This window comes from Geotrypetes seraphini, chromosome 10 (genome assembly GCF_902459505.1).
Source record: "Geotrypetes seraphini chromosome 10, aGeoSer1.1, whole genome shotgun sequence".
Lineage (NCBI taxonomy): Eukaryota > Metazoa > Chordata > Amphibia > Gymnophiona > Dermophiidae > Geotrypetes > Geotrypetes seraphini.
Window position 1 is genome coordinate 116,765,649 of NC_047093.1, and position 27,233 is coordinate 116,792,881.

General features: G+C 40.4%; 1 protein-coding gene across 1 annotated transcript in view; it reads left to right on the forward strand.

Annotated features, from left to right (window-relative positions):
- The window catches only part of F13B (coagulation factor XIII B chain), a 228,854-nt gene that overhangs the window by 24,548 nt on the left and 177,073 nt on the right, over positions 1-27,233 (forward strand). Inside the window, exon 4 of the mRNA XM_033962281.1 lies at positions 24,702-24,887. Within this exon, the coding sequence (XP_033818172.1) occupies positions 24,702-24,887 (186 nt within the window). The remainder of the gene's footprint in view (positions 1-24,701; positions 24,888-27,233) is intronic.

Genomic DNA, 27,233 nt, shown 5'->3' on the forward strand with positions numbered 1-27,233 from the left:
GCAGTCTTTCCCAGCTACCTATACTTCGCTTTCGCTCGGCTGAGGTCTGTGTGGCTTAGGGGCCCTGGACACATCCAATTACCACGTCCGACCACAGTATATACTGTATATGTAAAATGACACTTTTCAAGCAGAAATAGGTTTGTTATAAAATTGCCCAATGTATGAACTGTATAGAGTAATTTTAACAGGGTAATTATTTTACAAAAGACACATAAGTTCAAATATGCCTTTATGAAATAAGTGTAAGAGATGCCTTCCACAGGGAATGAAAATTTTCTTTAAGTTTTTCCTAGCAAATTTCTTAAACTCTTCTGCTCCTCATGACGTGGGCTTCATCTATCTACAAATTTTTTTCCTATGCGTTTGTATTCTAGTAATTATTTTCTATGATTTACTTGTTGATTTCCATATAGTATATTGTATGAAAATCTTAATAAAAATTAAATAAAAAATAAGTGTAATAGATGCACTTATGTGCCTTCACAGTCTAAGTGTCCTATAATAAAATTACCTTCTCTATAGCAAAAAATAGACAATGTTCATTAAGCTGTGTAGTTATCAATGTGGTATATTGTTAAGAATGTTATTTTATCACTATTTTACCACAGGTCCCATTTTAAGCAATGAGATATAAGGGTCCTTATACTGAGTTGCAGTAAGAATTGGCCTTAGCAAACCCTTACATGGGTCTTTCATGCAAGCTAAGGCCTTTTATTCTGTAGGTTGTAAGAAAGCCTTTTTTCTGTTTGTTTCATTTATGGCCATGCTCTAATGTTGCCATTACCGTGCAATCATTAAAAAATGATCACAGGAGCACTTTCCACCACCTATTTAGTAGTCACAGTAATGTACATGTGCTAACTGGTTAGTGGAGGAATGTTCACTCACTGTTCCTGACATGCCCCCTCAAAAAAAATATTACCATGCACTTAGAACACACATACACCTAAACTAATGCAAAATGCTTAATGCAACTTAGTAAAAGGGTTCCATAGTTATTGATATCTGGGATTAGCAGTACAATAAGATTCTTAATGGGAGCCCATATTGAATACTACTCCCCTAAATGGTGATTAATTATTCTAAATAATGAATTAATAAAGTTATGCTTCTTTGGATGACAAGTGAACCATTTTCTGAAAGAATAACATTTGCTCATTACTGAGTTTTATCCTCATACAAGTGAATTGGTGTGTTGGCCGTGTTAGTCCACTTTTAAAGGTAATATAAAGAAATAAAACAAAAAATAAAAGGAAATAAGATGATATATTTCTTTTAGGGGGATTAACTCAATGCATTTTATGATGAGCTTTGGAAGAAAAAGGTGACTTCACCATCAATCTCAAAATTAATTATCCCTAAAGAGAATAACAGAGAAATTATCTAAAAATCCAGCCTTTAAGTAAGAGCTGGTATTAGTACCTCAAGGGAAACACACTCAGGGAACAGTTTAAAATTGTTCAGGCTTCAGTTAATCAAAGAAACTCTTAATACTTTCTTACATGAGCGGTATCAATATGGTGCTAGCTATAGAAAATTTAGTTTTTTTTCATTTTGGTACCCGACCTGGTCGTTTTTTAGCGAAACTCAATAAAATTTGGAGTGGGCCCAGGATGGGTCAATCGCTTCGCCTTTCAGATGGGACTATTACTAATGTCACTAATAAAATTTCCCAAGTATTTTGTGATTATTTTACATGTCTTTATATGGCTGACTTCTTCCCAATCTTCTCTTAAACAGGCTTATTTAGAAGATGCCTCTTTGCCTAGTTTAACCCCACAAATGTTAACCTCTTTAAATGCAACTATTAGAGGAGTAGAAATCCAAAAAGTTATCAAATCTTTATCTACTTATAAGGCACCTGGGCCTGATGGGTTTATAGGGGAATATTATAAATTACTTGTTCATCATATTCCGGGAGCATTAGTATGTTGTTATACTCACTATAAGAACATAAGAACATAAGCAATGCCTCTGCTGGGTCAGACCTGAGGTCCATCGTGCCCAGCAGTCTGCTCACGCGGCAGCCCAACAGGTCCAGGACCTGTGCAGTAATCCTCTATCTATACCCCTCTATTCCCTTTTCCTGCAGGAAATTGTCCAATCCTTTCTTGAACCCCATACCGTGCTCTGCCCTATTATGCTCTCTGGAAGCGCATTCCAGGTGTCCATTACACGTTGGGTAAAGAAGAACTTCCTAGCATTCATTTTGAATCTGTCCCTTTTCAACTTTTCTGAATGCCCTCTTGTTATTTTATTATTCGAAAGTTTGAAGAATCTGTCCCTCTCTACTCTCTCTATGCCCTGTGTAGAATACTCCTTTCCTTTAGGAGCTACTGATGCTCTTATAACCAGGTAAGAATCCTCTGTTGGTAGAATCGTATCACCCGATTTCATTACTCAATGTCGATCTTAAGATATTTGGAAGGGCTTCCCGGCTTCTTTCCGCCTTTTTTTGTTTTGTTCTCCTTTTTTCTTTGGGAGGTCCATTTTTTGATCCTTTGAGGCTCATCGGAGACCAGGGCCCTGACGGTTCTGCTTTTGCTTAGCTTTGTTCAGACCTCCTTACTTAGTTGGGTTGGGTGGCTTGTTGGTTTTTTTGTTTTTCTTTTCCTGGTTTATTGTTGGTAACTCCTTTGTTCTGCTTACAGCATTCGCTCCTGTATTCGATGCTGTGTTCTATTTTGGGTTGGATTCCTTTGGCAGGGTTTTTTCTATTTTGTTTCTTCTGGTTATTGTTGTCTAGAGTGGAGGGGGGAGAGTGGGGAGGTGGGTTGGGGCTGGTGGAGGGGTTATGGGGATTGGAGTATACTTGATGTATGGCTTTTGCTGCACCCTTGTGCTTTCTGTTGTATTTCTTGTCTTATCTTTGTTTCCGTTGTGCTTAATAAAAATTGTTACAATCTAAAAGATATTTGCAAGGATGTTTGCAGATAGACTGGCAATTCATCTACCTATGCTGATAGAAGAACAATTTGGCTTTATAAGAGGTCGTCGATCAGTTTTACATGTTCAAAAGGTTTTAATGGCATGAGTGACAGGTCAGACAAAAGCAATTTCTGGTTTGTTGGCTAGTCTGGATGTAGAAAAAGCTTTTGATCATGTGGAGTGGTCCTTTCTCTTTTCTACATTGTCTAAAATAGAAATTTATGGGTGGTTTTTAGATAGTCTTCGAACCTTGTATGCTAAACCTTTGGTTTCAAGATGGAATTACTTACCCTACTAGTGTGAGAGTGGGTCCCCTCCCCAAGATCACCTAGTTTAAAGCTCCGGAAGGCTTTAAACTAGGTGAGCTGGGGGAGGGGACCCACTCTCACCCTAGTAGGGTAAGTAATTCCATCTTGAAACCAAAGGTAAGTAGGGTAAGTAAATCCTTTTTGGAACCAGAGGTAAGTAAACGCGCGTATACCAAAGGAGAACAAAAAATACCGGAGGGGACAAAGGCACAACCGAGGAAAGCAAATTACCTCATGTCAATACAAAGGGAGACAAAGCAGGAGATAGAGACTTCACCTTGGGTTCGGAGATAGGGGACATAAGATATCTGTCCCTGGAAAGATGGTTGAAGCACTGATCAAGGATAGCATAGTCCGGCACCTAGATACACACGACTTGATGAAACCCAGTCAACATGGGTTCAGGAAAGGGAAATCATGTTTAACGAATTTACTTCAATTTTTTGAAACCGTGAACAAGCAAATTGATAGTGGAATGCCGGTGGACATAATATATTTGGACTTCCAGAAGGCGTTCGACAAAGTTCCACATGAAAGACTTCTCAGGAAACTACAAAGCCATGGAATAGAGGGAGATATACACAGGTGGATAGGCAAATGGCTGGAAAACAGAAAGCAGAGAGTGGGCATAAATGGGAAGTTCTCAGACTGGGAGAAAGTGACTAGTGGTGTGCCCCAGGGCTCGGTTCTTGGGCCGATCCTATTTAATATTTACATCAATGACCTGGAAGAAGGAGTATCCAGTGAGATCATTAAGTTTGCAGACGACACAAAGCTATGCCGGGCAATCAGATCGCAGGAGGATAGCGAGGAACTCCAGAGCGACTTGTATCAGTTAGAGAAATGGGCAGAGCAATGGCAGATGAAGTTCAACGTGGAGAAATGCAAAGTAATGCATTTAGGTAGTAAGAATAAGGAACACGAGTATAGAATGTCAGGCGCAATTCTGGGTAAGAGCGAACAAGAAAAGGACCTGGGTGTACTGATAGATAGGACCCTGAAGCCGTCGGCACAATGCGCGGCAGCGGCAAAGAAAGCAAACAGAATGTTAGGCATGATAAAGAAAGGAATCACGAGTAGATCGGAGAAAGTCATAATGCCGCTTTATAGAGCAATGGTCAGACCACACTTGGAATACTGTGTCCAACATTGGTCTCCCAACCTAAAGAAGGATATAAAACTGCTGGAGAGGGTGCAGAGACGAGCAACGAAGCTAATAAGAGGTATGGAGAACTTGGAATATGAGGAACGACTCAAGAAACTGGGACTGTTCTCCCTTGAGAAGAGGAGGCTGCGAGGGGACATGATCGAGACGTTCAAAATGCTGAAAGGCATCGATAAAATAGAGCAGGAAAATAAATTATTTACATTGTCCAATGCGACACGGACAAGAGGACATGGTTTGAAGCTAAGGGGGGACAAGTCCAGGACAAATGTCAGGAAGTTCTGCTTTACGCAGCGAGTGGTGGACGCCTGGAATGCTCTCCCAAAGGAGGTTATTAAGGAATCCACTGTGCTGGGATTCAAAGGCAAATTAGATGCACATCTCCTTACGAGAGGCATAGAGGGATATGGGTGACTAAAACTACATCAGGTGTATACCTGACTGGGCCTCCGCGTGTGCGGATCGCTGGACTCGATGGACCATGGGTCTGATCCGGAGATGGCAGTTCTTATGTTCTTATGTTATGTTCTTATGAGGGCGACAAGGACAAGATAAATGAGGACAACCTGTCACGGTCAGAAAGCGATAGACACAAACAAACAGAATGGAAAGCCATGTACGCTAATACCCGTAGCCAAGGCAATAAAACCCTGGGACTGGAAACAGAAATGAGAAACGCAGACCTTGATGTGGTGGCAATATCAGAGACATGGTTCTCAGAAACCCATGGATGGGACATGGTTATACCAGGATACAACTTACTCCGTCGCGACAGGGAAGGCAAATCAGGAGGAGGAGTAGCTCTATACATCAGGGAAGACATTAAGGTTACTAAAATCACCAACATCAAATATAAAGGGGAATCCCTCTGGGTGAACCTTGCCAGGGGCACAAATAAATGCCTGTATCTTGGTGTTGTATATAGGCCACCAAGGCAAGGGGATGATGTAGACGACCAACTAATCGAAGACATTGAGAACATCACACTGCGTGGGGACACAGTGCTGGTGGGAGACTTCAATATGTCCGATGTGGACTGGGACAAACTTACCACTACAAACAGTGGCAGCAAGAGGCTACTAGACTCCATGCGAGGAGCAAGCCTCAAGCAGTTGGTACTAGAACCCACCAGGGATCAAACAATCCTGGACCTGTTACTCACCAACGGAGACAGCGTCACAGAAGTAGCGGTGGGAGAAACCTTGGGCTCCAATGACCACAACATGGTGTGGTTCCACCTGAAGAAAGGAGCCACTAGATCAAATACATCAACTAAAGTCCTTAACTTTAAACGAACCGATTTTCAAAGCATGGGTGACTATTTCCACAAAAAACTGCATATGCAAAACACATCAGACAGTGTTGAGGCACTATGGTTGGCACTGAAATCAACCCTACAAGAAGCAACCAATATATATATAAAAACCGTGAGCAAGCGACGCAGAATAATTAAACCACAGTGGTTCTCCGAGGAAATTTCAGAACTAGTAAAACAAAAGAAAAAAGCTTTCGTGACTACAAACAGTCAAACTACCGGAAGCAAAAGAAACCTATATGATGAAATCTAGGAAAGTTAAAATGTCAGTCAGGGAGGCCAAACTCTGGATGGAAGAAAATATAGCTAGGCAGGTTAAAAAGGGAGATAAATCCTTTTTCAAGTACGATCAGCAACAGGAAGAAGAACACAAGCGGCATCGGGCGCATTAAAAAACCCGACGGTAATTTCACAGACTCGGATGCAGACAAAGCAGAACTGCTAAACAACTACTGCTGCTCGGTATTCACTGGTGAAGCACCGGGATCTGGACCTCAGCTACAGACAATGGGGAGCTTGAAGGATCCATTCTGGGACTTTGAACTTACCCTGAGCAGTGTCTACCAAAAACTGACAAAATTAAAGATCAATAAAGCTTTGGGTCTGGATAATTTGCACCCCAGAGTGCTTCATGAATTGAAAGATGTCCTGGCGGAGCCGTTAGCCGAGATTTTCAATTTATCCCTTAGCAGGGGAAAAGTTCCCTTGGACTGGAAAATCGCCAACGTTATTCCTCTTCATGAAAAGGGATGCAGGTCAGAGGCTGAGAATTACAGACCGGTAAGTCTCACTTCAATAGTGTGTAAACTAATGGAGACAATGATCAAAAACAGATTAGACACGTTTCTGGATGAGGAAAAATTAAGGGACCCCCACCAACATGGTTTTACGAAGGGAAGGTCATGTCAATCCAACCTGATAAGCTTCTTTGACTGGGTAACAAAAAAGCTGGATGGGGGAGAGTCCCTTGACATCGTGTACTTGGACTTTAGTAAAGCTTTTGATAGTGTTCCACACCACAGGTTATTAAACAAGATGAACGCGATGGGACTAGAAGGAACGCTGACTGCATGGGTAGAAGACTGGCTTAGCGACAGACTTCAAAGGGTGATGGTAAACGGTACTTGCTCTAAATCGTCCAAAGTGACCAGTGGAGTGCCGCAGGGCTCGGTCTTGGGTCCAATGCTATTTAATGTCTTTGTAAGGGACCTGATTCAAGGACTTCAAGGCAAAATTGTGTTATTTGTTGACGATGCTAAACTATGCAACGTTGTGGGCAGGGCAACTAAACCCAACAGCGCATCCGCGCAAAACACTACGGAACAAGACCTACTTTTGCTTGAACAATGGTCCAGTACTTGGCAACTAAACTTTAATGACAAAAAATGTAAGGTGATGCATCTTGGCAGCGGGAATCCTTGCACTACACCCTAAATGGAGAAAACTTAACAAAAACTGAAGTAGAAAGGGACTTGGAAATAATCATCCGTGATGACATGAAGGCTGCAAATCAGGTGGAGAAAGCCTCAAAAAAAGGCTAGACAAATGCTTGGCTGCATCAGAAAAAGCTTTATCAGCCGAAAACCCGAAGTTATAATGCCATTATACAGATCCATGGAGTACTGTGTCCAGTTTTGGAGGCCACATTACCAAAAGGATGTGAAGAGAATTGAGTCAGTTCAGAGAATGGCCACAAGGATGGTCTCAGGACTTAAAGATCATTCATATGAAGACCGTCTGAGCAGTCTGCACTTATACTCGCTCGAGGAGCGCAGAGAAAGGGGGGACATGATAGAAACTTTCAAGGACATAACAAGCCGCATCGAGGAGGAGGAGGAAATCTTCACTTTTACGGGTCCCAAGGTGACAAGAGGACATTCGCTAAAACTTAGGGGAGAAAGATTTCATGGGGATACCAGGAAATACTTCTTTACCGAGAGGGTGATTAATAGATAGAATGGTTTTCCACATCAGGTAGTCGAAGCTAGTAGCACGCTCGACTTCAAGAGACGATGGGACAAACATGTGGGGTCGCTACAGAGGTATGATAGGGGATAGTTTCTCAAGGGTGGAAGGGATCATGACAGACTTGTTGGGCCGTCGTCCCTTTTCTGCCATCATATTCTATGTTTCCATTTTGATTAATGGAACTTGATCATCTCCTTTTACGATACCTCGTGGGACCCGACAGGGATGTCCTCTTTCTCTTCTGTTGTTTATAATATATCTAGAACCACTTTTACATACCTTGAAACAAGATATTCATATTACTGTGATTCGGGTGATAGACCAAGATTTAAAAGTCTTAGCTTTTGCAGGTGATTTGATTATTTTGACTGATCCTGAACATTCTTTACCTCATCTTATTGACGCATTATCTGAATTTGGATTTCATTCAGTTTGAATTATCAGAAATGTGTAGCCCTTCCGTTTAATCAGTCTTTGAAGGAACTTTGGAATGGAATATTCCCATTAACTTGGGTAAGTGAAACAGTCACTTATTTAGGGATCATTATTCCACAGGATCTTACCTGATTAAATGATCTTAATAGTCAGCCATTGTTGAATAAGACCAAATCACGTTTATTAGTATGGAGACATTTTCCTATCTCTTTAATGGAATGTATTGCTCTCTATAATATGATAATTCTTTCTCAATGGCTATATGTGTATCAAATGCTGCCGTTATCTTTTTCCAAAGCTGTGGAATGCCAATTAAATAAATTGATACGTAGATTCCTTTGGATGGGGAAAAGGCCACATATTTCATTAAATCAGGAAGCTTTGCCGATAGTAAAAGGTGGATTGGGTTTATTACAATTGAGACAATTTGTTGAGGCTTGTCATATGCATTACATACATCAGGGGTGCCCAATACATCATTCGCGATCGACCGGTCGATCCCTCAGGCAACCTCAGTCGATCGCGGAGCCATGCGGTTTCCCTTCTCTTTTTTTCCCCTCCTGACCGGCATCCAATAAATCCGCCTCTTGAAAGCCGGCCAATCAGAGTGCTGGCAGGGCGGGGTTAAAAGGTTGGCGGGGGATGGAGCTTAGCGCACTACAGGAGACAGAAGCGCCTGTTGTGGTAAGAGCTGAGGACTTAGTGCTGCCCGATTCAAATCGATTCACATTGGGTGAATTGATAAGATTTAAACCCCTCCCCCCAAAATTGGCCTCTCAATTCAGTGATTGACCCTCCCCCCTATCGCCCCCAAAAGTAGGATCGGCAGTGGTTGCCTCTTGCTGGCCGGCCAGCCACCACTGCTCCTGCTTTAGAGGGCAAGGGGGTGGGTCAGTCGAGAAGTGCTGTGGTGTCCGGCTTTCTCCATGGCCTTCCGCGCATCCCTTTACCTAATTTTAGCAGGGATCAGCCTGCAGAGAGGATCACCAGTACTTTAACGATTCTTGCAGGTTGCCATATTCCTCAGGAGCGGTCTTCACTCTGCCGTGATCCTGCCTCTGACACAGATGAGACAAAAAAAAAGGAAAGATGCCAGACTTCCAGGGGAGGGAAGGGAAATGGAAGGGGAGGACAGAGATAGAAGATGGATGGTTAGCACGGAGAAAGAAGAAAAAAACGAGAACTTGGCAAGCAAGTTATCACAAGACAACCAGAGCCTGGGACCAACAAGATTTGAATAATGACCAGACAACAAAGGTAGGTAAAATGATTTTATTTTCAATTTAGTGATCAAAATGTGGCCATTTTGAGAATTTATATCTGCTGTCTATATTTTGTACTATGGCCCCCTTTTACTAAACCGCAATAGCGGTTTTTAGCGCAGGGAGCCTATGAGCATCGAGAGCAGTGCAGGGCATTCAGCGCAGCTCCCTGCGTTAAAAACTGCTATCGCGGTTTAGTAAAAAGGGAGGGGGTTTATTTGTCTATTTTTGTATAGCTGTTACTGAGTGACATTGCATAACCCGGGCCATGTGCCTAAGGCCCCGACAACAGGAGGGGGCCTAAGGCTCCTGGGCCTATTCTGATTGGCCCAGGCACCTTAGGCCCCACCAGTAGGCGGGGCTTTGGTTAGGCTGGGCCAATCCGGCCCCATTCTTCGGAGGGCTGTCTGCCGGATGGACGGGTTTGGCACCAGTCTGTCCGGCCAACCTAACAAAGGGGGGTGGGGGATTGTGGGGTCGGCCGGGGGGTCATGGGTCAGCGGGGGGGGCAAATGGGGGTTCTGGGGGGGCGGACGTTGGGGGGAGGGGGAGTTGTCGAGGGCAGGAGAGCCTGGGATCCCTCCTGCCCGTAATGTAGTGGGGGGTGGGGGTAGGGAGTTCACCTGGACCAGGAAGGCTTGGGCTCCCTCCTGGCCCGATCGAGTCGGGGGGGGTCATGGCTGCCATGGGGCAAGAGGGCTTGGGCTCCCTCTTGCTCCGATGTTGTGGGGGGGGAGTGATCCATCGTGGCAGGAGAGGTGCCTCATCTCCCCTACCGCGATGCCATCTCTCCTCTACCGGAACTGCCGCGGGTCACGGTAGTTCAGGTAGAGGAGTGATGGCATCGCAGTAGGGGAGATGAGGCATCTCTCCTGCCGCGATGGTTAGGTTGTCAGGCCGCTGAACTGATGGCGCCAGCGGCCATCACCTCAGCGGCCCCTTTTTCGGCACTTAGACCTGGTTTTATTTCGTCTAAGTAAAAAAGGTCTAAGTGCCGACTAGGCAACCTTTAACTGTTTTGGTTATAGGTGTTGTACACCTAGGTGTAGGTCGGCCCACCTCCCACCCACTGCCCGCCCTTTCCCCTCCTCTAAACACACCTCTTTTCTCTCTGTGCGTTTAGAGGCAGGGGAAAGGCCTAAGTTGGTTTTAGATACGTCTAAAAACCAGCTTTGGTTATGGGTACTTGGACGATCAGGTATTTTGATCGTCCAAATAGCCACTTAGGACACTTTTTAGACTTTTTTTTTTATTATTACCCCCATAATCTTTGTCTTCAACATGCAGGATACATTTATAGGGAAATTTAGGAAAAAATGTTGCACCCATTTCAAGAACTTTAGACGTAAAGCCAAAAAAGCTTTCCTCCTATGTTGAATAGCCCTTGCCACATCGGGAAACATTAAGACCTTATCATCACAGAATTTTGCCTCTCTATTCTGGAAATACAGCTTCAGCATTAAAGTTTTATCTAGCTCATTTACACAGGTAATTAACAGAGTAGCCCGGGTTTGGATCAAATCTTGAGAATCTTCAAGAAATTTCGTTAAATCTACATCTACAGTACTCAATTGATCCATTCCCCCTTCTACTGGAAATTTTTTCTTTTGAGGTATATAAAAGAAGTTAGAGAACATCATGGTGTCAGAATTAGTGACCCCTAATTTTTCCTTGAGATACTTTCTCAATAGTATCTCAGGAGATAAGTGAGTCACTGGAAAATTATCTAGTCTTAGATTCCTTGATCTAACCTGATTCTCACTCATTTCCAGCTTATAGTGAATATTCAAGGAATCTTTTGTGGCTGCCACCATAGATGACTGTAAATTCTTTATCTGCTTTCCAAGAGAAAGCATATATTTATCTAAATTCCCGATGTTAGCATCTACATTTCCCAATTTATCAACAACTTCATTGGAAAAAACTTGAACATGACTAGTAACTTTCCTTAACATCACCTCCATCCTCGTATTTAAAGTCCACAAGTCTTTTAAGGTAACTTCCACTAGGTTTTCTTCCAACCCCTCTGACTGATTAATTATTTCAGGAAAAACTTGAGGCATCTGCGAAAATACAATCTCCGCAGTTTGTTGGAGGTCGGAGGTTTCAAAAGAAGCCCCTTGTGAACCTGTAGGTTCCAAGCCCCTGGGAAGATCAGGAGGGAGGGGAGGGGTACGCTCTGGAGAGCTCAGGGATGTTTCTGAAAATGAGTCAGGTTTATCTGTTGACCTCAGAGATCCTGGTATCAACAAATGCTTATCCATAGGGCCAACACTAACTGGTGTTGAGACACGAGGTTTCCCTTTACGTTTCCCCATATCTATCAGGAAACAAACAAGTCACACAGTTAGGTAAATAAATTCAACTTAATGGATGTAATAATGTTGAAAATACTTAATAAAAAAATTTTTTTAAAAAATTTTTATTGATCATTTTGACTTGGTCATTTTAAAAGTAGCTCGCAAGCCCAAAAAGTGTGGGCACCCCTGACATACATGATTGGTTTCTTGAAACATCTTATTTTTTCTGGACTTTAGTAGAGTTTAAATTATGGAGACCTTATCACTTTAGTTATCTTTTACATACTTCCAAGATGAAGACTGCTGTTCTGAGAAATCCCAATTATTTTTTAGTTGTTCCTTTAAGATCCACCTGGCGAGGGATATGCAATTGATTAAAGTTTGATTTCAGGACTAAGTCTCTTTTACCTATTTGTGGTAATGGTTCTTTTTTACCTAGTATAACAGTTGCAGGGTTTCAAGCTAATAAGCGAGGAAGTGGTAGGACCGTTGGATGACCCTGGAATAAAGGGAGTGCTAAAGGAGGACAAAGCAATCGCCAACAAACTCAACACATTTTTTGTGTCTGTATTTACCGAAGAGGATGTACACAGCATACCGGAACCCATCAGGCTATATGTTGGAAATGAAGACGGGAAACTGACAAGGTTCACGGTCAGTCTAGAAGAGGTATGTAGGCAGATTGATAGGCTTAAGAGCGATAAATCCCCGGGACTGGATGGCATCCATCCGAGGGTCATCAAGGAACTGAAAGTGACTATAGCTGAACTGCTTCAACTAATAGCCAATCTGTTGATCAAATTGGGAAAGATTCCGGAAGACTGGAAGATGGCAAATGTTACGCTGATCTTCAAAAAAGTTGTGAGGGGAGATCCAGGAAAGATTGGTGAATCTGACCTCGGGAAAGATAGTAGAGATGCAGATAAAGGACCACATCATTGATCACCTTGATGGACACGGTCTGATGAGGACCAGCTAGCATGGTTTCAGCAAAGGCAGATCTTGTTTGACGAACTTTGCTGCACTTCTTCGAGGGATAAACAGGCAGATAGACAAGGGCAACCCAGTCAACATTGTATATTGTCACAAACACTCCTCAGAGTGGAGCTACACTGTGACAAACCTTCTGTTCTGGCGTGTCCCCTATGACCAGGGGTATCTTCGGGACTTTTGATGGCCCTAGGAAACTGCCTAGGCCTGGGAGAAAACCAGGTAAGTACTGGTTTCAAGTCACCACAACTCAGACCAAGTTCTTCAAGAAAGAATAATGGATTTATTCTGACCTTAGCTGTCCAAAAGGTATGACACCAAGGTAAATATCTGTAGCATTTCACTCAAAAACAAATTCAGTTGCAAAAGAAAAATAAAAGTACAAAAGCAAAAATCACATACAGATTGTCTTGCCTGAGTTTTTGCACTCTGATTCAGCAATGGATTTATAGTGGTTTTCAAAACATAATTCAAACGTCCTCTCAGCAGTGTTTGTCTCAGAGGTAGGATTTTTAGCCTTCATATAAAATTCAAAACAAACTCTTATAACAGCCAAGGTTAGATACTCTGTTAGGCAGCAAGTCACCGCACAGCTTTGCAAAGAGTTCACTGTCTCTGCAGCTACTTCTCGGAAGGCAGTGCAGCTGTAGGAGATCAGGTGATTATGCTACCAGCAAATGGCAGCCACAGTAAGGTTTTCAAACAGAGAAAAAGAAAACCCATTCATACAGTTCCCAAGCTCTCCAGCCACAAACTTCCCTTTAGGAAAATAAGCTATCCCCATGCAGGTAAGTACACTTCTTATACCCAAAATAATAGTTAACTCAAAGGCAGCAAAAATACATAAAGCTTTTCTGGCTTAGAAAGGAAAAACACCATCTGCTTTCCAGCTACTCACTGACTCTCAAGTTTATTGGCTTTTAATATACCGACCATCAACAAGTATCTGGCCGGTTTACAATAAAAATTTGAAAGGAAAAATTAAATAAATAAATAAATATAAAATAATCAAAGTGTACACTGAAGACATTAACTAGACAGACTTGAAGGTGAGGGAAAATGGGAAGGATGGGGGAAAGTTACAAGTTACATGTGTCCATGATTTTCTGCCTGGCTATCTGGCATAGGGCCAGCGTCTTGCACTTCCATTGCTTCTACACCTTCAGGAATCTGGAAGTCAGAAGTGGGGAGGCTTTCTTCAACCTCCTGCATCGGCTAATCTGAAAACTCTGCCTCTGCTGCTTGATCCCAAGCCTCTGGCACTGCCTTGGGCTGCTGAAGTGACTCACCCTCATCACTCGCTCCTCCCCCTGCTGTTTGCTTCAGCCTGCTTTTAATCAGCCCACAGCCAATCCCCTTCAGCCTGTAGAGGGGGAAGGGCTTTGGTTCCAATGCAGGCTTTCCCTGCCTGGGTATTCTAGATGCAGCTAATTTCTCTCTGGCTGTCCTAGCTGCCTTATAGACCGGATGCTGCTGCTGCCAGTCTGCTTGCCTCTGCTCCAGATCACTACTGCTCTGATCATATGGGCAAGAGAGGTCAGCCTCAAGTTGGTCCCCAGAATCAATCTGGTCAGCTCTTCTGCACCGGATCCTATTAGGGGCAAAACTAGTGCTGGTGCTAGGTTTGTCACAATATCTGGATTTTCATAAGGCGTTCGACAAGGTTCCAAATGAACGACTACTTTGGAAAATTGTGAGCCATGGAATTGAGGGTGAAATACTCACGTGGATTAAAAATTGGCTGGTGGAAAGGAAACAGAGAGTGGAGGTAAATGGACAATACTCGGACTAGAACAGTGTCACCAGTGGGGTACCGCAGGGCTCAGTGCTTGGAACCATGCTCTTCAACATCTTTATAAACGATCTGGATATTGGTACGACGAGTGAGGTGATTAAATTTGCGGACGATACGAAGTTTATTCAGAGTAGTGAAGACACAGGGGGATTGCAAAGATCTGCAACATGACATAATCAAGCTCGAGAAATGGGCATCAATATGGCAAATGAGGTTCAATGTGGATAAGTGTAAAGTGATGCATGTCAGTAACAAAAATCTCATGCATGAATACAGGATGTCCGGGGCGGTACTTGAAGAGACCTCCCAGGAAAGAGACTTGGGAGTTCTGATCAACAAGTCGATGAAGCCGTCTGCGCAATGCATGGTGGCGGTGAAAAGGGTGAACAGAATGCTAGGAATGATAAAGAAGGGGATCACGAACAGATTGGAGAAGATTATCATGCCGCTGTACCGGGCCAATGTGCGCCCTCACCTGGAGTACTGCGTCCAGCACTGGTCGCCATGCATGAAGAAGGACACGGTACTACTCGAAAGGGTCCAGAGGAGAGTGATTAAAATGGTTAAGGGGCTGGAGGAGTTGCTGTACAGTGAGAGATTGGAGAAACTGGGCCTCTTCTCCCTTGAAAAGAGGAGACTGAGAGGGGACATGATCGAAACATTCAAAATACTGAAGGGAATAGACTTAGCAGATAAAGACAGTTTGTTCACCCTCTCCAAGATAGGGAGAACGAGAGGGCACTCTCTAAAGTTGAAAGGGGATAGATTCCGTACAAACGTAAGGAAGTTCTTTACCCAGAGTGTGGTAGAAAACTGGAACGTTCTTCCGGAGTCTGTTATAGGGGAAAACACCCTCCAGGGATTCAACACAAAGTTGGACAAGTTCGTGTTAAACTGGAGCATATGCAGGTGAGGCTGGACTCATTTAGAGCACTGGTCTTTAACCTGGGGGCTGCCGCATGAGCAGACTGCAGGGCACGATGACCCACTGGTCTGACCCAGCAGCGGCAATTCTTATGTTCTTATGTTATTATGAAATATCATATTTATATCAGATATTAACTGATGAGGGTAATTTACCAATATTATCACAGTTGTGTACTGTTTATAATTGGTCTAGCCTGGATATATATTGTTATATGCAGTTGAGATATTTTGTGACCTCCTTGCCTTCATTATCACTGAATGCTAAAGTATATGATACTCTTTCAGAATTATTTTGGTTAGATGCTCAATTGATTGTACCCCTTAAATATTGGAATGAAGAATTGGGAATTCAGCTTCAAGGGTTCCATATTCAAAGATTTTTAAAGATTTTAAATGGTCTTCTTTCTGATATCACCTATTTTGAAATGGGTTATAAATTTATTTGTAGAATATATATTGCTCCCTGGCATGCTTCTAGGGCAATTTTTGCTTCATTAGGTTAATGTTTGAAACATGGTCACCCTAAAGCTAATTTATCTCACATGTTTTGGACATGTCCTTTCATATACCAATTTTGGGGTGGTGTTTTTTCTAAGGTTGGGCAAATGTGGAACATTGATTGGCATTGTAATAGTTATAATATATTTTGGATTTTTGATCTTCAGCATCCTATTCCAAGAGGCCTTAGAAGTTTTCTTCAAAAAACAATTTTATCAGGTCTGAAAGTCATACTCTATCTTTGGATTGGACCCTTGGATTGGCGTTCTAGAATGTTATGAACACTTGGCCAAAGCACAAGCTGATATGTCCAACTGGATGTAATAGAGAACTACAAAAGATCTCAAGCACTCACAGCTATAAGCTCGATATATTTTTTCAAGCAAATAACCACAGGGTGAGCTATCATTGATCCTAAATGTTCTCTTTTCCTTCAATTTTTATCAATCTTTATCAAACTTTAACTTCTTTAGTATTTTAAAATGCTTTGCAAGTCTTATTTTAACTTATATACTGGTCTTCATTGATTTAACAGTACTTTCCCATTTTAGAATAAAGTTATGAAGTACTTAGCTTCACGACGACGGAAGATCTCCGTTTCGCTCCTACTATTTTAAGAAGAGCTTCATCAGGAAAAGCACCAGCAATAACACTACAAATAAAACAAGACAATCTTTAAGTTTAAATTCTGATAAATACTTTTAAACTTACTTGTACTAATAAAAGCTCTATGGCGGAACCTTCGGTTACCATTTAAAACCCGACTTCTTTTTTTTTATATATATATATATATATATGAACATTTAGAGACTAAAGGACGTGACTTATAACTGTTCTACAAAATCAATTATTTAACCTTTCCAATTCTTAATCCTATTGTAACACAACCCTTTGCTCGAACCTCGTTTTTATAACTTACCTGTTGATACTGGCGGCATTATAAGGACAAAATTCCAAAGAATAATAAGAGGCTCCGTATACTAGGATACAATATGCCTGTTTTATTTATCGCTGGCTTGAACGTTTACCTAAAGACTCGAGTTTAAATGTTCTGAAGGCGTCTGACGTCATATCCGGTGACGTTACTGCTCCTTTCTAATCAATCTATTCTATGAGCGTTTTTTTATAAATTTTTTTGGGACAAGGAATCTCAATATGACAGATCAATAGTAAAAAAAGAAGTCTAGTTGGAATTCTCCGGGTACTCTTGACCCACTCTTATATACTTTTAAACAACTGGTATTGTAAGATGTCGCAAAATTGCGATATAAAAAAATTGACACTCATAATTTAACTAAAGAAGAACATAATGCCTTACTTAATTTACAACAAGATCAATCTATTGTAATCAGTAGAGCTGACAAAGGTGGTGGTACAGTTATTTGGAATATGATGGATTATCAGGAAGAACTCAATAAACAGCTATCTGATGGTACCACCTACTTGTTGTTAGATACAGATCCAACTCCACAGTTGAAAGCTCAAATTTTGACCTTAACACAAGCAGGTTTTGATGATGGTTATGTCACAAAACAAGAATTTCAATTTCTTAACAAAGAATATAGCACTATTCCATGGATATATTTAACTCTGAAAGTACATAAAAGACTGTTTAAACCCCCTAGAAGACCAATTATTTCATCGATTAATTCTATTCTTGAGCCTCTCTCTACATATGTTGATTACTTTCTAAAACCCATAGTAAGAGAGGGTAGTTCTTATGTTAAAGATACCAGTCAGTTTTTGCTATGGCTACAAACGATTGAGTTAGCTGATAAACCAACTATTCTTGTGACATTAGACATAGTGTCACTTTAATAATAATAATAATAATTTTTTTTCTTATATACCGCTATTCCTTAAGTTCAAAGCGGTTTACAATGAGAGCACTGCTGAGAGAGCAAGCAGTGTTTACAAAAGGAGGCATATGTTTACAACAAGATACACTTCACTTCCTCAAGATAAATGCTTAGAAATTGCATATGAGGCGTTACACTCTAGGTGTCGCCCTCATCAAAGCCCTATGGCATTTATCATGGCATTATTAGAACTAGCGTTAACTAAAAATTTCTTTACAGACGGCAAAGAGTTATATTTACAAACAAAAGGGGTAGCAATGGGTGCCACATGCGCTCCATCAATTGCTTGTCTGTTTATGAAACACTATGAAGAAACGTACTTAACAAGTCATCAGTGGAGTCAATATATAGTGGGGTGGAAAAGATACATAGATGATGTTTTCATGATCTGGCAAGGTTCAATTGATCAACTAATAGAGTTTACAGTGTGGCTGGATACTAATGATAATCATATCCAGTTTACTAGAAATCAATCTTCTGAAGGCATTAACTTTTTAGATACATGGGTTAGTGTCAATTGTAATCATCTAGAAACTAAACTTTATATTAAACCCACAGATACCACCAGCCTGTTACACTATGACAGTTGTCACCCCACTCTTCTTAAAAACAATTTACCGCTAGCCCAATTTTTGCTCTCATACAGCTGACTTTAAGTCATCAGCAAACAGATTAGCAAGTAACTTAAGACAAAAGGGGTATCCTGAGAAAATGTTAAAAAAATCATATCGTAGGGCTAAATGCAATCATCAAGAATGGTTGTTACAGCCGTCTAGTAATGACAGCCCTCACAATATATGTACAGTAGAAGAAGATGTTAGTTTTGAGTACATCGAAGATCTTCAGACATTTGTACTCAGATATAATATTGAATCTGATCATATAGCAAATATTGTTCATAATCTCTGTTTTGAAAATTCAAAATTACGTTTGGCATATTCTAGATCACGTAATTTAAAAGAATATTTGAGAATAAAACCAGAGTTAATACAATTAGACAGTAGTAAGAAGAAAGAGTTTCACTCGAGCTGTGGCAAATGACAAATTTGCCCTCTTAATATTCAAGGTGCAGCGTTTGAAAACCCTTTAAATCATAGACAATATGAGTTAAGACATATTACTACTTGCAGATCCGATTATGTTGTTTATTTGATTAAATGCCCTTGCCAAAAAATTTATATCGGCAAAACTACTAGACAATTTAATATACGCATGGCGAAACACAAATCCTGTTTAAAACTTAAAAGAAAAGAAGCTCCGCTAGTAGCACATTGTTTAGAGAATAACCATGCTTTTGGTGAATTAAAATGCATGATTATAGACAGAATATTGGCATCGATAAGAGGGGGGGATAGGGGGGAAAAATTGTTACAATCTGAACAAAGATGGATTGATCGCCTGCATAGTTTACAGCCGCAGGGTTTAAATACTTATATACTGGCAAGTCTTCTTTTGAAGTTTAAGGTAGTTCATGGATTCTGTAAATCATGCAAGTGAGATTAGTGATGTGTTGTATGATCTACTTACTTAGAATTAGTTAAGATAGCAGAGTGATGCAGTGATTCAGATTATGAATGGGTGGATGATAAACTGATTTGAATGGAATATAAAATACTCCGGATATGACATCAGGCTTCCTTTTAATCTTTATGGTAGCATTTGCCGTGTATGTAAGTAGTTACATTACATTACATTACATTACATCAGGGATTTCTATTCCGCCATTACCTTGCGGTTCAAGGCGGATTACAAAAGGTTAGTTTAAGGACAGAATTACAATGAATAAAGAATTACAGCGTTACAGAATGACAGAATTATATGAATTGTAGAGCATAGCTAGAGAGGTAATATGAAGATCTTGAGGGCTTTTAGTGGTCGTGTTTTTATTTCTGTTTTAGGAATTTCTTGAAAAGTGTGGTTTTTATTTCTTTTCTGAACGTCTTATAGTCTGGGGTGGTCATCAGAAGGTTGGAGATTTGGTTATCCAGTCTTGCAGCTTGTGTGGCTAGGAGGCCGTCATGTTGTTTTGTTCTTTTCACTTCTTTGGATGGGGGGGGTATGAATGGGGAGTGCGTTTTTCTGTGTCTGGTGCTGGTTGCTTGGATGAGGCGATTATTCAGGTATGATGGGCTGTCTCCGTGTAGTGTTTTAAATAATATGCAGTAAAATTTAAATTGGATTCTTTCTTGGATTGGGAGCCAGTGTGAGTTGATGTAGGCTTCAGTGATGTGGTCGTATTTTTTCAATGAATAGACGAGTCTTAAGGCTGTATTTTGGATTGTTTGGAGTTGTCTTATCGTAGTCGCCGGACATGGGAGGAAGAGAATGTTACAGTAGTCCAGTATTCCTAGTACTAGTGATTGTACTATTAGTAGGAATTGACACGATAAGCTGTGCATGCCTTTGAAGGTCATGATTGAGTAGGATGAATGATATATACATTGGGTTGAGAATGTTTGTATGTGGTTCTGGTCAAATTTGGTTTTATAAAAAACGCCCATAGAATAGATTGATTAGAAAGGAGCAGTGACATCACCGGATATGACGTCAGACGCCTTCAGAACATTTAAACTCGAGTCTTTAGGTAAACGTTCAAGCCAGCGATAAATAAAACAGGCATATTGTATCCTAGTATACGGAGCCTCTTATTATTCTTTGGAATTTTGTCCTTATAATGCCGCCAGGTATGTTATAAAAACGAGGTTCGAGCAAAGGGTTGTGTTACAATAGGTTTAAGAATTTGAAAGGTTAAATAATTGATTTTGTAGAACAGTTATAATATTCAAAGTCCCGTCCTTTAGTAAGTTCAAGAACGAATTTGCTAATAGTCTCTAAATGTTTATATATATATATATATATATATATATATATATAAAGAAGTCGGGTTTTAAATGGTAACCGAAGGTTCCGCCATAGAGCCATTAGTACAAGTAAGTTTAAAAGTATTTATCAGAATTTAAACTTAAAGATTGTCTTGTTTTATTCATAGTGTTATTGCTGGTGCTTTTCCTGATGAAGCTCTTCTTAAAATAGTAGGAGCGAAACGGAGATCTGTCGTCGTGAAGCTAAGTACTTCATAACTTTATTCTAAAATGGGAAAATACTGTTAAATCAATGAAGACCAATATATAAGTTAAAATAAGACTTTCAAAGCATTTTAAAATACTAAAGAAGTTAAAGTTTGATAAAGATTGATAAAAATTGAAGGAAAAGAGAACATTTAGGATCAATGATAGCTCACCCTGTGGTTATTTGCTTGAAAAAATATATTGGGCTTATAGCTGTGAGCGCTTGAGATCTTTTGTAGTTCTCTATTACATCCAGTTGGACATATCAGCTTGTGCTTTGGCCAAGTGTTCATAGGTTTAGTGTGATTCACAAAAGTTTAAAGGATTATTAGTTCTAGAATGTTACACATCTTGACAATAGAAAGTAAGCAATTATCAGAATGGAACAGTAGGCAAGGAAGACAATTTTTTACTATTTGGCAACCTTATTTAGATACTTTAACACAACATACCCACAGTCATATATTTAAACATTAAAACGTATTAAGTAATAAAAAAATATATATATTTTCCACTTCACAGCTCTGGGATGAGGGAATTGGGAATATTTGCTTTTATTGATATTGTTATATAATAATTTTGTAAATTAATTTTTCTTCTTATTGTATTTAAAATGTTTTTAATGCTTCATTTGTATTTAAAAAAAAGTTTATTTTATATTTAATCATATTTATTTAACTTTGCAACAAAATTTCTTTTTCACTCTCCACCCATTTCAGTGTTTATTGTGAAAACATTCAGCTCACTTTTCTCTCAATAAATTTTCCTATCAGATTCAATCACACTTGTAGTCATACAGTAGCCAAAGAAACCTCAGTTCTCTTCAACTGTGTCCATGGCTCTCTCGCAACTATCACTAGAACAGGTTCCCTTCTTCATTTGAGCAGCCAATCGGAAGCCTCATTACAAATACACTTAAAGTCCTATACATTCCAATGTTCTATTTTAAAACCATTTTACTGTTAAAACCTCTCATTTTCAAATTCTACCCACTGAATTCAAGGGTCCTAACATCCAGAATTAGTATTCTTTTGAGATATCTCAACATTTAACTTAATTTATTTATAACTCTGACTAAATTTAACAACTACTACTACTACTATTTATCATTTCTATAGCGCTGAAAGGCATATACAGCACTGTACAGTTCAATTGATACAGTACTGTACAGCACTGTACTGTATTCAATTGATAGTCCCTGCTCAGAAATATTACATTTTTACAGAGCTGCAACCACTAACTCCTGCTTAGCAACCTCACAGCACCTCTGCTGTACCATTAAAAAATGTATAATTTAATAAAATTAATCTTTAATACTTTTAATTAGGAGCCAGTTTCCTTGCCAATCTCCTTGAACTATTCTGGGCATGTGCAGTTTTTTGTTTTTATGGTTTTTTTTGCTCTGCTGACCCCCCACCCCCACCCCGACACCTGGTCGGGCACCTTATTCCCCCTCAATATATGTTTTTACTCTGGTCACACAAGCCTACACCCAACAAGAAGCTGTACCCATATTAAGAGATCCTGTGAGGAACTATTCCAAACAGTCTAATTGGGAAAGGAATGTCCCAAGCTCCCTGATAGGTAAAGGGAAATTAGGAGGGATAGAGTCATACCCTTAAGACTTTATAACTTCCCAGAGATAAATGCAGAAGGAAGGTAAGGGAGAAGAAGGAATAATCCACAAACTGAAGTGAGAGAGAATAGATGGCTTGTGAAGCTGCAACCTGAAATGCCTGTGGGAAACAGATTCAGGGATGATCAAAGAAAGAACAAGGTTCTAACCTTGGAAAGCTGGACATGTTATCTTACATTTTTTCAATAACAGAACAGCTCGGGATGGTTCCATTCCAGGATTGTATGTTTGCTGTCTTTCAATTAATTACTGATCATAAACTAGTCCTAAATATAAATAAAACAGCCTGTATATAATGCTGTTTCAATTTGGTGATATTTATAGCCTCGCAACTTACTTTTACACAGCAGGCAGCCTGTTGACCCATTCTTCTTCGTCTATAATGCTGTTTCAATTTGGTGATATTTATAGCCTCGCAACTTACTTTTACACAGCAGGCAACCTCAATAGTGCACAAGGGTTTTTCTGTCCTATGAAATTGCGAGTGGTTAGGGCAGAGTAAACAGAGTAATAACCACAAACCACTTTTAAGAAGCGCTATCCCCTCCCTATTTTTACCTCCCTTTTAATTTATTTTATCTCGATGTACTTTACTTATCCTTACCCATGGGCCCTTTGTTACCATATGTCTTTGTCTGATCTGTCCTTGACATTTTAACTATGAATGTCTCCCCTTTCTTTTTAAAGTTTAGTATTATAAACCGTCTAGGTAACCTTTGATAGACAGTATATCAAATATGTAATAAACTTGGAAACTTGGCAGTGTATCGCAAACTGTGTGCCTCCTGAGATTCCAAGTGTGCCGCGGTTCACAGAGGAGGAAGAGAAGTGCTGGCCAGCTGACTTGCCTCTCAAGTATCTCCCTGGACTCCTGCCTTCCGCACCCCCGGAACAGCAGCGGCAGCTCAGTGTGCTTTTAACTTGGCCACAGAGCTGCTGCAAGGATTCATTTAGGCACGATTTTCATCAACAGCCTCAGGGCCTTTGATAGGCCAGTCCATTACAATGATGCAACTTCCTCAAGAGGGGCTTCTTTGATAGGGCCTCTTTCCATATCCTTGTTCATGCACTACTGTCTCAGTTGGGTTACGGTAATGTGGCACTGGCAGGAATAACTGAGGCCAAAAGTTTGGAGTTGAGGAGAGTTATTGCCATAGAAGAAAGATGCTCAATTTGAAGTAATTAAAGCTCAGGGTAATTTGGAGAATATATATATTTATTATTTATTTATTCAATTTTCTATTCCATTCTCTCAGGGGAGCTCAGAACAGTGTACTTGGATTTATTCAGGAAATATACCTGCCGATACTTTCAAATATATACATAGAAAAAAACATAAAAATACATAGAAAGGTGGCAGATATACAGTATATATAGAGCAACCCGTTAGTTACACAAAAGTATCAGAATTTTAGAAAGCACTGGTTGAACACAGAGAAAATGATATGTTGAAGAAAATTTGAAGCTGTAGTTAAGATAGATTCCACACTATTAAGTAAAGAAGGGGAGAATGGGAAGAAGAGATTAGTCATGTTATCTACCCAAGGCTCAAGCAGCCAGAGTACTAAATGTTCTGATGCTGCTCTGACGCTCATAGAATTCCTATGAGCGTTGTAGCATTTAGTGCTCCAGGCCTTGGTAGAAACTTCTACTGCAGCTTAGTAAAGGGGGGGGGGGTAGTTTGTTAGCATGTCTGGATAAGTGCCAGTGAGAGGGATATTCAGTGGTACTAACCAGTTAGCAGCAATGTTCAGACCACTAACAGGATAGCTACCCAGATAAAGTTAGAACAACAATAAAGGCTATCCTAACTTATCCAGTTAGCAGTCTGAATATCACCACTAACAAGACTGCACTTCTGGTTAGCCCTGAAATCAGACAGTCAAATTTGGCTTGTGTCCAGCTACACACACCGAGTATCCAATTTCAAATTAACTGCAGTGGCTAGCATTTTGATGGAATTCTGACCACCATGGTCCATTAGCAGGCAGCCATTGTAATATTTTCAGTTTCTTTGTAAGAAAGTTTTTGCTTAATATTTTCTTCTGATTTGCTCTGGTTTTGCTTCTTCTGCTTAGAAATTGTTGTCATATGTTAGAACTTTTGCAGTGGGTAGGGGAGGGCCAGTTGCCAAGTTGCACTGATTTGATTATTTAATCTGTATCTATTACTGAAAATGTATTGGTACTTTCAAAGCCAGAATACAAAACTTGATATTGTAATCATTTTATTGATTCATTTTAGAAAAATGTAATCCGCCTCCTTTAGCTACCGGTTTTTTCTATAATCCAAAAGAATCTTATAAAGTGATGGAAAGAGCTCAGTACATATGTATCGATGGGTATTTAACCAGAAAAGCAACAATGGAAGAAGAGGTGCAGTGTCTTCCAGAAGGATGGTCAACTCAACCGAGCTGCACCAAAAAGTCTGGTAGGACTTTAATTTATCATCCTAAAAGTGTTCTATCTGTGGAAATGCAGGCTTTAATTATTGTCCATCCTAAATGTAGGCAAAATTATCAAGAGGGATTCCCAGAAATAAGGTAAAGGCAGGAGATGGAATAAAATATGTAATTTTGCTGAATCAAAACAATGTTTGGGTTTTTGTGACAGAAAAACTATCCAGTGCAAAGGCAGACACATTATCTGTGATTAATTTTCAGTATTGTACTAATCACCTTTGTTTTACTTCAAACTCTAATTGCAACACAAGCTGATGTGGTTAAGTGAACACTCAGACCCACAGCTGAGGTCCGGTGAAACAAGTTCATAGAGCAGCTGTTAAGGAGACCATCATTGTTGTTCACAGTCTCCTCCACCAAACAAAGACTAAATGACAACACATAAACTTGAAGAAAATAAAATAATAAATTTAACAGCAACTTAACTTTGAATGGTGTGGATGATACACATAACTGCTCCGGGCTCCTCCATTTATTCACAATACCGACCCCCCAACCTAGGTTTCACCCGCTGGCTTCTTCAGGAGGGGTACTACAATTACAAGATGACTCAAATCAGCACTACACCACACAGCTTGCTAACTTAATAAACACTACATTTTGAAATACTCAATATAAACACTCTCTCTGCAACTTACCGGCACAAACACTCCATACTGCACACACACGCACTGCTGACAAGAGGAACTTCCCAGCAGGCCACGCTTTAAATACACTCCCCTTTTGCTACCTGCTACGTCATCACTCCTTACATCATGAGTGAAAGATTATAATTGAAACCATTCAATATCATTGTTTAATCCTGCGGGGGCCAAGGTATGCCATTGGAATATAAACTTCTGCTCTAAATAGAGAAGATGTTGAGTAATATTTCCAGATTTTTTATTAGCACACATAAGAACAATATATTGTAATTCCTCAATGGAGTGCTGTTGTTCAATCCAATGGCTCACTAGGGGGGCAGTAACACGTTTGCATCTTATAATGTTCGGCAATTCGAATTTTAATAGAACGCCGAGTATGTCCTATATAATATAGCCTACAAGGGCAAATAATACAATATATTACTGCAGAAGACAAACAATTAGTACCTGTTCTTAGATAGAATTTCTTGCCCCCTGTTTGGGGAATTATCACTCGGTCAGTGTTGAGGACATGAGGGCAATACACACACTGATGATAACGTACGTGAGGACCCTCTCTGTTCTGTTGGACGATGTTTCAAAATCTGACCTAAATTCCGGCCCCTAGTGTGGGCAAATAAAGGGATGTCATTCAAGCTCTCATGTACCTGCAGCACTGGCCAGTGTTTCAGAATGATTTTTCTAACTTGTTGACTTCGATTGGAATAAGGCAATACACATACCACGGCCCCACTATTCTCCCTTTGTTGGGGATGAAATAGCCACTCCTGCTGACAGTTGTGGGCTCTCTTCCATGCCCGTTTGACTACCCGGGGAGGGTAACCTCTCTCCATAAACTTTGTGTATAAAAGTGTGGCCTGCTGCTGAAAGTCCCACTCGTCAGAGCAGGGTTATGTTAGGATCTGCCTGATTCAACTCATTTAGGAATTCTTCCAATTCGTCACACTCCCCATTCCACAAAAAGAAGATATCATCTATATACCTTCTCCATAGACCAACTTTACTAAACCATCTAGAAGTATAGACATGTTTGTCTTCATATTCAGACATGTAGAGGCAGGCGACGGACGGGGCCACCGTGGCCCCCATGGCCACCCCCTTAGTCTGAAAGAAGAACCTATTTGTGAATTGGAAATAGTTTTGACACACCACTAATTCAGCTAAAGTTCCTACTAGCTCCTTCTTTTGAATTGAAATATTGGATTTACTAACTACCTGCTTAGAACATAAGAACATAAGAACATAAGAAATGCCTCTGCTGGGTCAGACCCGAGGTCCATCGTGCCCAGCAGTCCGCTCACGCGGCGGCCCAACAGGTCCAGGACCTATGCAGTAATCTTCTATCTATACCCCTCTATCCCCATTTCCAGTAGGAATTTGTCCAATCCTTTCTTGAACCCCAGTACCGTACTCTGCCTTATAACGTCCTCTGGAAGCGCATTCCAGGTGTCCACCACACGTTGGGTAAAGAAGAACTTCCAAGCATTTGTTTTGAATCTGTCCCCTTTCAACTTTTCCGAATGCCCTCTTGTTCTCTTATTTTTCGAAAGTTCGAAGAATCTGTCCGAAGAATCTGCTTGATAATTGCCAGGGCCGCCGATTGTGGCACGTTGGTATACAGGGCGGAAACATCTGCAGTTACTAACAGTTTACAATCTTGACCCTCACATC